The sequence below is a fragment of the Candida albicans genome, chromosome 2, assembly GCF_000182965.3.
Source record: "Candida albicans SC5314 chromosome 2, complete sequence".
In the NCBI taxonomy this organism is placed as follows: Eukaryota; Fungi; Ascomycota; class Pichiomycetes; order Serinales; family Debaryomycetaceae; genus Candida; species Candida albicans.
In genome coordinates, this window is record NC_032090.1 from 469,376 (window position 1) to 481,307 (window position 11,932).

At 34.5% G+C, this 11,932-nt stretch overlaps 6 protein-coding genes across 6 annotated transcripts; 4 read left to right on the forward strand and 2 right to left on the reverse strand. All coding sequences in view use genetic code 12, as the record gives it.

The window, feature by feature from the left end:
* Window positions 1-153: 153 nt before the first annotated feature.
* HOM2 (aspartate-semialdehyde dehydrogenase) lies at window positions 154-1,251 on the reverse strand (the record flags this gene model as incomplete). Its single annotated transcript, XM_717508.2, has 1 exon — window positions 154-1,251. The coding sequence occupies one exon, from the start codon at window positions 1,249-1,251 to the stop codon at window positions 154-156; it is 1,098 nt and encodes a 365-aa protein (XP_722601.1).
* Window positions 1,252-1,785: 534 nt separating this feature from the next.
* POB3 (FACT complex subunit) lies at window positions 1,786-3,402 on the forward strand (the record flags this gene model as incomplete). Its single annotated transcript, XM_717509.1, has 1 exon — window positions 1,786-3,402. One exon carries the CDS (start codon window positions 1,786-1,788, stop codon window positions 3,400-3,402), a length of 1,617 nt encoding a protein of 538 aa, XP_722602.1.
* Window positions 3,403-5,228: 1,826 nt separating this feature from the next.
* Window positions 5,229-5,771, forward strand: CAALFM_C202390WA (uncharacterized protein; the record flags this gene model as incomplete). The annotated part of the gene is made up of 1 exon (XM_717511.1): window positions 5,229-5,771. One exon carries the CDS (start codon window positions 5,229-5,231, stop codon window positions 5,769-5,771), a length of 543 nt encoding a protein of 180 aa, XP_722604.1.
* Window positions 5,772-7,196: 1,425 nt separating this feature from the next.
* ECM3 (putative ATPase) lies at window positions 7,197-8,837 on the forward strand (the record flags this gene model as incomplete). The annotated part of the gene is made up of 1 exon (XM_717512.2): window positions 7,197-8,837. The coding sequence occupies one exon, from the start codon at window positions 7,197-7,199 to the stop codon at window positions 8,835-8,837; it is 1,641 nt and encodes a 546-aa protein (XP_722605.2).
* Window positions 8,838-9,236: 399 nt separating this feature from the next.
* Window positions 9,237-9,806, forward strand: CAALFM_C202410WA (uncharacterized protein; the record flags this gene model as incomplete). The annotated part of the gene is made up of 1 exon (XM_717513.2): window positions 9,237-9,806. One exon carries the CDS (start codon window positions 9,237-9,239, stop codon window positions 9,804-9,806), a length of 570 nt encoding a protein of 189 aa, XP_722606.2.
* Window positions 9,807-9,885: 79 nt separating this feature from the next.
* On the reverse strand, window positions 9,886-11,727 carry CAALFM_C202420CA (tRNA dihydrouridine synthase; the record flags this gene model as incomplete). The annotated part of the gene is made up of 1 exon (XM_717514.2): window positions 9,886-11,727. One exon carries the CDS (start codon window positions 11,725-11,727, stop codon window positions 9,886-9,888), a length of 1,842 nt encoding a protein of 613 aa, XP_722607.2.
* Between the last annotated feature and the right edge of the window lie 205 nt (window positions 11,728-11,932).

Genomic DNA, 11,932 nt, shown 5'->3' on the forward strand with positions numbered 1-11,932 from the left:
AGGAAAAAATGGTTCTTTTATGGTGTATTTTTGTTTTGTATTAACGTAAACGTGTGATCTAATTACAAAATATAAACAGATAAATGCATATACAAAAATAAAACAGCCCCTGTAAAGTATTGTATGTCAATTGACACTTCTTCTATACTATACCTAGATAATATTCTTTGCTTTCAAAATTTCAGCAATCAAAATACCAGCACCAGCAGCACCAATAATGGTATTGTGCGATAAAACAACCATTTTAAAGTCTAACAACGAATCTTCTCTAATTCTACCAACGGATACACCATACCCACTGTCTCTGTCCCTGTCTAATCTAGGTTGTGGTCTATCTGGTTGATCCAACACATGGATGGTTTGCTTTGGTGCAGAATGACAGCCTAATTTACTGGCAGCACATTCATATTCTCTCAAACATTGTTTCACGTCTTCAACAGATGGAGCTGGTCTATTAGCAAATCTTAATGAAATACATTCAGTGTGTCCATCAATGACTGGTACACGGTTACATTGGGCACTGACTTTCATCTCACTTTCTGGAATTGGAACAAACTCAGTTCCTTCGGCATTGACGCCACCCAATATTTTTTTGGTTTCCCATTCTAATTTATCCTCTTCACCACTAATGTATGGAACAATGTTATCTAAAATATCCATTCCAGAAACACCAGGTGAAAACCCGGCACCAGAAATGGCCTGTAATGTGGTAGTTGTTAATGCGTCAATAGGACCAAATTTTTCAACTAAAGGTTTCAAAGGTGCAACTAAACCAGCAGTGGAACAGTTGGAGATACAAATGATGAAACCTGGTTTTTTGCCACCTTTGGAAACAGCTTGTTTCACTTTATTTTCAACAACATCAATATGCTCTGGGTTAACAATAGGTACGACCAATGGAACGTCTTTTTCTCTTCTGTAGTTTTTTGCGTTTGAAACAACAGCCAAACCTGCTTCAACAAATGATTTTTCAATATCACCTGCAACATCAGCATCCAATCCTGAAAAAACGACATCACATTCTAAAAAGTTACCTTCTGGTTTACATTCTTGTACAACAATGTCTTGCTCTGTCTCTGGTAATGTTTCAGTTTGTTTCCAACTAGCTGCATCTTTATACTTCTTACCAGCAGATCTTGATGATGCACCCAAAGCATGTATTTCAAATTCTGGGTGTTTGGATAACAATAATATAAATCTTTGACCCACGGAACCTGTAGCTCCCAAAACTCCAGCTTTCTTTACTGACATCGTGATAAATTGATATTGTCTTTTGTTTAAAGAAAAAAAAAATAGTAAAACAAGGAACAGAGTGTTTCTTTTAGACTGAAAAATTATCAACCTTTCCGAAATCTAGTATGAGTCAGCTAATCTATGAATTTTTTTCTGTTCAACGGTATAATGCCGTTTCACGTGACCATGTATTGTTCAAATTGATACAAACACGACCTGGTGATCGGAGCAAATCATGAATTTCATGGTCTCCATTAAACGTAGCCCCTTCAAGTTAGTCTCAAAACTGGTGATTGGTATATACGCCAAGCTGGTATTTTACATGAACTGTATGACACGCTTAAATGAAGTTAATATGTAAATCACTCTTTTTTTTTCAGTTAGTGAAAGATCTACGACATTTAAAGTCATGTCGTGGAAATGGTTATGTCTCAATTTTAGGAACGCGCGTCATTCTTGAGCTGTTTTTTTTCAACTCGACCAATTTTTTCTTTCTTTCTCGAAACAAGGTTTTTCAACAACAAACTAACTTATAAATAACAAGCGTTTTCAATGGTCAACACAGATTTTGAGAAAATATATTTGAATCAATCGAGAGCAGGTGGACGTATGCGTATAGCAGAGTCTGGTCTTGGATGGAAAGCAAGTGCATCAAGTGGTTCAACATCACAACCATTTCTTTTGCCACGCGAAGAGATCTTGATTGCTAGTTGGTCAAGAGGATCGAAAGGATATGAATTAAGAGTTCAAACTAAAAATAAGGGTGTTGTGAGTTTGGATGGGTTTGATCATGATGATTTCACTCAATTGAAACAAGAATTGACCCGTAATTTCCACATTAATTTAGAACATAGAGAGCATTCATTAAGAGGATGGAATTGGGGAAAGACAGATTTAGCAAGAAATGAGTTAATTTTCAATGTTAACAATAAACCAGCATTTGAAATTCCTTATTCTGATATCAGCAACTCGAATTTAACTGGTAAAAATGAAGTTGCTCTTGAGTTCAATTTGGATAATAATAAGAATGGTGATGAAATTGTTGAAATGAGATTTTATGTACCAGGTACAATTGAGAATGAGACCACAATAGTGAAGAATGAAACCAATGGTGATGTTATTGAAGAGGCAGTAGTCAACGAAACTAGTGCTGCTCAACAATTCTACGAGCAATTGAAAGATAAGGCTGACATTGGACAAGTTGCTGGGGAAGCCATTGTTTCATTTAGTGACGTGTTATTCTTGACACCAAGAGGTCGTTACGATATTGATATGTATCCATCGTCATTGAGATTGAGGGGTAAAACTTATGATTACAAAATACAGTACGAACAGATTGAAAGAATTTTCAGTTTACCTAAACCCGATGAAACACATCACTTGATAGTGTTACAGATTGACCCACCATTAAGACAAGGTCAAACTAGATATCCATTTTTAGTATTGCAATTTGTTAAAGACGAAGAGACAGAGTTGGAATTGAATGTCAGCGATGAAGATTTTGAAAAGAAATACAAAGATAGATTGAAGAAAACATATGATGCACCTACAAATGTTGTCATGTCACATTGTCTTCGAGGATTGACAGAACGTAAATTGATCACCCCAGGTGCCTTTCAGTCAAGATATTTACAAGCAGGTGTCCCTTGTTCTGTTAAAGCATCTGAAGGTTACTTGTTCCCATTGGACAGATGCTTTTTATTTGTCACCAAACCAACACTCTATATTCCATACAGTGAAATAAGCAGTGTGGTAATGTCGAGAACTGGTGGTGGGGTTTCTGCTTCAAGAACTTTTGATTTAGAGGTGAATGTAATTGGTTCTAACCAACCACATGTTTTCAGTAATATTGATCGTGAAGAACAAGAGTTTATTGAATCCTTCTGTAAAGAAAAAGGTGTTAAAGTTAAGAATGAAGAAAAAATTGCCAAGGCAAGATTGGCCAAGGCTCTTGAACAAGAAGCCAATGATGACGACGACGAAGATGCTGATATGGGAAGTGCTGGCGATGAAGACGAAGATGAGGATGTCGATTTCCAATCAGGATCCGATTCTGATGTTGCTGAAGAGTTTGATAGTGATGCAGCACCTTCAAGTGATGATGATGAAGAAATGGCTGATAGCAAGGAAACCGATGACAGACCACCTAAGAAAAAGGCCAAGAATTAGAGAGGCGGGAAAGTCCACGGATACTGAGGGTCGTATTGTTTTTTCAATTAACCCTCAGAATATGTTGTACAACTCTCAATTTTTGTATTTTGTAACAGTTTGTTAGTTGAATAAAAGTATTCACCTATTATTTGGTTGCAAAGGGCAATTGTCGTTGTTCCCACTCTATTTATAATCTTCTTCCCATTTACTGTGGCTATTAATCTTGCTTACAAGCCATTGATGAAGAATGAAAGAAAAAAATAATAATAATCTTGCAGTTGTATTTTTAGAAACATTTGATTCCTCTTTTTATCGGACATTGTGGTAGTGAAGAGCAATTTTCTTGAACTTGAAATGCAGATCACAACCTATTCTACCATTGCTCTACAAGAAAAAAAAAGTCTTTTACAGGGTGCCTGTTTGCAGGTGTATCTACTGTTGTTGCTGTCAAATTCAGCTAATGTTTATTTAATGGTCACAATGGATATGTATTTGTAGTTGTTAGAGTTTATTGTTTACCAGAATTTGTTTGAAGGCTAGATATTTTGCATTCTTTTAGGTTTAGTATTATTATACGTGCAAATCAAACGTTTCGAATTTGTACATAGTTCTTAGATAGGCGGTTACCAAGTGACAATGGCAATATCAATTTCAAAGCAACCATAATACCCACTATAACAATGGTCACAATATTTGTGGAGAGATAAATAGGGGTTGCATGAAGAAGGGGAATGCATTACAAAGAGTAATTCTGTTTCAAGCACAAGTAATTAATACAGGACAAATGAATATGAAGTGGGAGGTGATATCACAATCCTTTTATAATAATAATGATAATAGTAATTTCATTGTACGTGACAACCTTGTATTAATACTATGTTACATAAGGATGAATATTTTTGGTGTAATAAATTGTTGTTTCAATTTGATTCTTTATTCTGTTTGTTAATATGTTGACTCCCCCCATTTAATTAATATTCCTAAAATGGTAATTTCATATTCTACAATACGTAAAAATAAAAAGAAAGTCACGTCAACGTTAATGTTCATTAGGCAGGTGCGAGAGAATAGGAAACTTTAGTGGAAAGGTAAAAAAAAAAGAAGAACAAGAATAAATGTAACACAAAAATACAGAAATTGTCATGTCAAAGTCGCGGAACAGAATGTTCAAAATCAAATCATTGATGATCACATTTTCATGTTTTACTCAAGGTAAACTATTGTTAACACACCATTAAAATGAAATACAACATACATTCCTTTGATTGGGGATTTACATATTGCATAGCCATAATATGATCATTGCAAAAAATTTTGTCCTTGCTTATTGTCATTCATTTATTAGCTGACCTTATCTGTATTGTATTGCTCCTTTTCTTTCTTTCTTTCTCGTTTGTTGTATTATTTTTGGGCTACATTGTGCATTTTAACCTTTTGTGCATTGCACGCTTTTGTACTATACATTCTTCAAAATTGGGTCAATGGACCAGCAAAGTCACAAGTAATTCCCCAATATCGTAAAGACTGAATATCTCCCATATATATATCTATCCTATTTCTGGTAAAAAGTTTTGAATTTTGTAATCTCTTTTTTGACTTATACATTGTTTTTATTCTTCCTCTATTACTTTCCCTATTCAAGTAATTGTTATATTTTACTAAGGTAACAGGGGACCTCATTATCATTAGTTGTCAATTCAATTACTCCAGAAACAAGAAACACAAGACTTGTTTGGTGTTGCTATTAAAAGATAATATATAATCAGGATAAAAGAACTTTTTTGGTTAAAGAAAATTACAGGGACGGTAAATCATTCTTCTTCCCTATAAACCAAAAATCTTATATGTCCCAAGTTAACTTATTAGAATTCCAAGATTATTTACTTTACAGTGAATCATTAAACATTTTAATTGAAAGCGAGTTTAGCTCAATGTCTTTAGACACAACTGCTTTTCAGCCATCACCAACAAAAGCACCAGAAGCCTCCATGGATCTGGGTACAATTCCCAAAAGATCTCCAGCAAGATTGTTTCAAAGGTGGATATCATCATCATCATCATCAAAAGATAAGCCAGTATATGCAGAAAAAGCCCTTCTCAAGAAGCAAAACATAGCACCGGAACCAATAAAAATAACTAAACAACAAGTACCAGCTAAACAAATAGGTACATCTGAACCATCGTCGCCTCTAAGTGTGGCCTCGAGTCATGATAATTCATGTTCCGATTCAAGTGCAGCTTCCATATTTTCTGATTCTAAAAATAACAATAGTATGCAAATGTTACTCACAGATGATATAGAGGACATATTAGAGGACATAGACGATGCTGAGATATACGATGCTGAGAAGGTTACCATAACATATATAAGTTCTAAATCATGCTAATACACATTATTAATTATTTGATACCCACAACAAAAGAAGTAATAAACATTTGTAGTAATTGTAGTTGATGTTCAAGATTGCGAATCCTTTATTAGGGTGCACAAAAACACGTAAATTGGTTCTCTGTACTTTTTTTTTAAAGTTATAATCTCTTCTTACTAACATTTACAGGTAGTTTCCAATGAGAATTTCCCCTAACCAGATGATCTTTGTTTATCAATTTATCATATTTCCTGTTCAAGATATACAATCTGTATTTCTCTGCCTTACTTTATAGTTGTTCAGACGTGTTTCTCAAAATTAATCTTTTTCTCATTATCTCTTATCGCACGTACATCTGGGATTTGTATAAAACTATTTACACAACCTAGGATTGGAAAAACGGAAATCAAATAGATAATACTAGGCTACTGCAACAGCAATATATAGTTTATACTTAAAATTTGAAAAAAAAGCTTGTGAGATTCTAGTTAAATATTTCAGAGTATAATGTTATCTTCTTCTCAAAGTATATTGTTCTTGTTCTTGTTCTAAGTACCAAAAAAGAAAGAAAGTCTCGCAATTTTAAATTTTAAAGTTGAACCAATTTGATGGTTTTACTTGCAAATAATTTATTTCTAACTTTTTACTTCTAAAAAAGAAAAAAGAAAAACGTTTGCGCCAATCTAACAAACCTTAATATTAATAAAAATGCAACACCCAAACCACACTTCTCAAACCTCGGAGTTCTTATCATTAACCAATTCTCAGAATATACATTTTTGAGCTGGTCATTGTGAAAGCTTAAAAATATATAAGCTACTGTGAACGCTAATTCTATGTATCGAAGAGCTTGCCGCATCGTCATTAAACTCCAGATTAGTTTCAGTTCTCCAAAAAAAAAAAAAAAATTGTTGCCTCCACTTCCGTGTGGGGGATATACAATAACCCCTCTTATTGCTCATCACTATTCATAACAATTCTTTCTTCGGCTTAACACCCATGAAACAGCCAATACAAGTGTTTTGCAAAATTTTTAAAAATCTCAAAGTATTTTGTTGTGTTTTTATAACTCATTACAGGTGTGTTATATAGTTTCCAACTGGTGATACTTTCGGGTACACGGTCCCGCGAATGTATACGATGACTCTTCATTTGTCCTACTATACCACAAGAATGGTCTCTACACATCTATAGATAACTTTCAAAATACATCACCCGGTACAGGTACAAGCATTCAAATATACTGTATATAAATACCATATGTAGTATACATTGCATTTTGATAAACTATCGCATTGATAGTGTATGCAGATTTTAGAACTGAAAAAAAAAAGTATAATAATCATTAAAAAAAATAGAAAAAGAAGAATTCTAGAAAACTAGAAATAATAGAAAGAATACCCACTTTAACTTTCACAAACTTTTATTGATTTCTGCAAAACCATGTCGGACTCATCATCTCTAGATTTGGGTTTAGTCATATATTCAGCAGTCAAACCAATCTTCAAAATATATTTCATTATAGCCATTGGGTTTTATCTAGCTAAACGAAATATTCTATCAGTTTCAACATGTCGGGACATTTCGGACACTGTCGTCACGGCAATTATGCCATGTTTGATCTTCAATAATATTGTCAGTAATTTGAAATCATCTGATATCAAGAATATAGGGATAATTATTTTCACTTCAGCATTACTATTCACATTTGGAGGGTTGTTAGCATATGGAATTCATATAATTACTAAATCACCCAAAAGATGGTTAGGTGGGTTAATATCGGTAGGTATTTTTCCTAACATTAGTGATTTACCTATTGCCTATTTGCAAACTTTTGCTAAAGGTGGAGTAATCTTCACAACTGCACAGGGTGAAAAAGGAGTGGCTTATGTTTGTATATTTTTGATGGCTATGGTAATGTGCCAGTTTTCATTTGGTTTATTTAGGCTTATTGAGTACGACTTCCGAGATGAGTTGAAAGTTGACGAGGAACATAAAGTATGCAGTGATTCAGAAAGCAGTACCAGAAACCAACCTGAACACGAAAAAGTCAACAATTCTAGTCCTGTTGGTGTTGGGGCTGATAAATCTCGGACAACACAAAATGGTTCAAATTCTGATTCTGATTCCATAATTAGTCAGGCAGTTGCCTCAGATCGATTAGATATCGAAGAAGAAGAAGAAGATCAACATAACCAATTCCTCAAGACAAGAGCAGAACAAGCCCATAAGTCCAGGAGCGGACTGTCTTCTGTCCACAGTGAAGGGTCAGCTGTAAGACGCCGTACATCAAATGCATCTGAACTAAGTGTTCCATATACCATCACTCTGGTGCTTTCTAGGACAAGTGATTTGCGAAGACAAAGATCTCAGAATGTCCAGGATGTCATTAACGAGTACTCTGAATTTGATGCATTACGAAGCAACGAGGTACAAAGGACCAGAACTGCCACATCAGAAATTGCTATTGAACCCTCAGTAAAGGCTGAATCCAAAGTTAAAAATTATTTGAAGCAATTGTACAAGAATGTCACTACACCATCGTCTCTTTCATTAATTATATCAATAGCCATTGCAATGGCTCCACCACTCAAAGCATTGTTTGTCAACTCAAATTTCTATATGCCAAATGCTCCTGATGAACTCCCCCCCTTATCATTTATTATTGACTTTACCAGTTATGTTGGTGCTGCATCTGTTCCCTTAGGGTTGATATTATTAGGTACAACATTGGCCAGATTGCAAGTGAAAAAAATGCCTCCAGGCTTTTGGAAAACTGCATTGCTAATCACTATTGCCAGATTAATTATCATCCCAATATTTGGTGTCGGCGTCACAACTGGGTTCTATAAAGGTGGTTGGTATGGTAGTGATATTTTGGTGAGATTTGTTAGTGTTTTAGAATTTGGATTACCAAATGCTACTTCTTTGGTATATTTTACTGCATTCTACACAGACCCATTAAGTGAGGAACATTTACAAATGGATTGTTTGGCAATTTGTTTGATTTGTCAATATGCCATCTTATGGATTACATTACCCTTTTTAACAACTTTTACATTGAAAGTGTCAATGGGATTGTAGACATAATAATTCACAAATTATAGGATGATGATTCAACATTATAGACAATTAATATACACGGATAATACATTATGTGAACATAATAATTTTGGTTAATCTTACACGTAAATCAACAAACACCGTTTGAATTTTTTTTTTTTATTTTTTTGCCCTTTGTACACTTCTCGTTTTGTCCCTTGTTCTCTTTTTTACTTCATCATCATATAGTTGCTACTTGTTTCTAATTTCTCCTTATAATTGCCGTCGATATTTCATTTGCCAATTGATACACATATTTATATTTATATATCGTGTGGTAATTTCTTCCTTTTTTTTTTCCTTTTCTTTCTTTTTCATCCTCGAAACTATTTTCAATTTCAACATAACCATTTGTACACATCAATTGATTAACAAGACATCATGGCTTTATATTATAATTTAGTATTTGGTTTATTGGTATTTGAAATGATCTTTTTTGGGGTCCTTTCATTGCCTTATCCTAGAAAAATTAGGAGATCAATTTTAAGTACTGTATCAGCCCCTTTCAAAAATGAACAATTTCAAATTGCCATCAAATGTATTCTTGGGTTTGTATTGGTGTTGTTCATTGATTCGGTCAACAGAGTTTATGCTGTAACAACAGAATTGCATTCATCCACTGCCAGCCCTGGCTCAACTGCTGTTGTTGATCGTTCTGAAGTGCAAGCTAGAAGATTCTATGCTCAAAGAAACATGTACCTTTGTGGTTTCACCTTGTTTTTGACTTTGATTTTGACAAGAACTTACTCATTAGTTGCAGAATTAATTGCTACCAAAGATAAAGTGGACGACTTAAAGTCTACTGAAACTGTTACTGAAGACTCTGCAACCGTTGCCAAATTGAAGAAAGAATTGGCACAGAAAGATGAAGATTTGGAAATTTTGAAAAACCAAGCCAAAAGCTTATCTAGTGAATATGAAGATGTTTCCGAATTGAAAGAAAGAAAATAAGCCACCGAAAACTTTCAATACATTTGATTCTGTTTTTTTTCTTTGTTTGTTTATGGTCTATACATAGCTATTTGCAGTATTATTTATTTTCATAGGCGTTACTTTTATGTTTAGGAGTGAATTGAAAATCATCTGTTGCTTTCCCTAAAAACATTTCAGTGATCTTAATCCAATCTTTGTAATCAGTAGAGGCAAGTAAGGTTTCCAAGTCGTTTCTACCAACCCATTTCGGTGGTCTCTCGTTCAATTTAGGTGGTAATCTTTCCATGATACCAACTGGGATATATCTATGTGTAAAACTTAAAAATTCACACATGAATCTTCTTGATAATCCAACACCGTACTCGTCAGAACCCCAATGTTCAATTGCATATTTGGCAAATTTTCCTAAAATGTCTAATCTTTCACTTGATGACTTGTCTAAGTACTGCTGTGCTTCAACTTCTTCAAAGATCCATGGTTTGATCAAGGCACCTCTAGCCACCATTACAGAATCAATTCCGTCAGTATTAACGTGCTCATACCAATCTTCGTGAGAATATACATCACCATTACCAACAAAATAAACTGGATCTCTGTCTCTACCTTCTTTGTCTTCTTTCTGTTGTTCATTCCAGTTCTTGACAACAGTACCCACTTCGGCAATGTAATTCCAGTCAGCTTCTTTGGAATAACGTTGTTGTCGAGAACGACCGTGTAATGTTATAGCAGCAGCGTTTCCTTCTTCCAATACTCTTGATACTAAATTAACAGCAGTGTTTTTGCCTTCTTTAATCCCAGTTCTTATTTTAACTGTGACTGGAATATCCCCCGACGAAGCATTCATACCACTTAAAATACGCAACAATTTCGATGGTTGATCCAATAATGCAGAACCTTGTCCTTGCTTATACAACAAATCAATTGGACAACCACAGTTCAAATTCAATTCCGATACATGAGTTGTATTTCTATAGATTGCCTCGGCAGCTTTAGCAGCAGCCCAATGTTTGGAACTAGCAATTTGAACACCAAACCCTGGATACTCACTTACATGTGCTTTTGGTAACGCCCACTCAGGATTATGTCCTTGGATCAACGGAACTGAAAGTGCCATTTCAGAATAGGTAACATCGGCACCTAAAGTTTTCATTAAACGACGGTAAGGCAAATTACCAACTGTTGTTAATGGAGAAACAATTTTGGCATTACGTAAATAAAGTTTCTTTTTTTCTGCAATCGTGAAAGGTGCTTCCACATAACTAGCTTCATTATCTTTACGTTCTTCCTTTTGTTTGGCCAAATTTGCTTCGTTTTGAATTCGAGAATCCAAGTATTTAATTACTGGCTGTGAAATCTTGAAAAAATATTTCTTCTTCTGCATTTCCATCTTTTGATCTTTATCGATATGATTGACTTCATAGTTAGTGGTTTTAGCAGTTTCCATTTTGTCTCCATCTTTGATCAATTTGGAGGTTTCTGGATTGTAATGTGATTTCAACCATCTACATTTTATCCCGGTTGGACAATAACCAAGAGCTTCAAAAACTGGACATATACCGTCAATGTCTTGTGGTTTAGATTCCAAGTATGAAGCAATATCATGATGAAAGCGGCATTTGTCTGCACCTACTTGACAAATTCTATCATCTTCTGGATCAATCAAAGATGGACATAATTTAATAATATCCTTCTTTTGTTTCAAATCACGTTTGTGGTTTTGTCCCTTTTGTTTCTTCTTATTTCTTGGCTTGGATTCACCTTCTCTATCTCCACCTTCAGCTTCATCATCATCGTATTCAACAACAGTTAATGAAGATGTAGGTACCAAATATTCTGCTTTGATGGCTGCTACCCCCTTTACATGAGTCGAATTGTTTGGTTTCTTGGATTCTGATCCAACTTCAGGTTCGTCCAATGTCCTTTTCTCTGGAGTTATCATTACCGGTTGATTTTTGTTTGAAAAAAAGGAAGCTGTCGTTGTATTGTTTGCTAATGAATTACTATGTAAAGCATAAAACTTTGGCAAAAAAAAAAAATGTGGAAGATCATCGCGAAAGGTTGAAAAAAAAAAAAATTTTGAAAATAAAGCAGGCTAACAACTCACTGTAAGAAGTCTATTTCCCTTCTATCACAACTATACACCA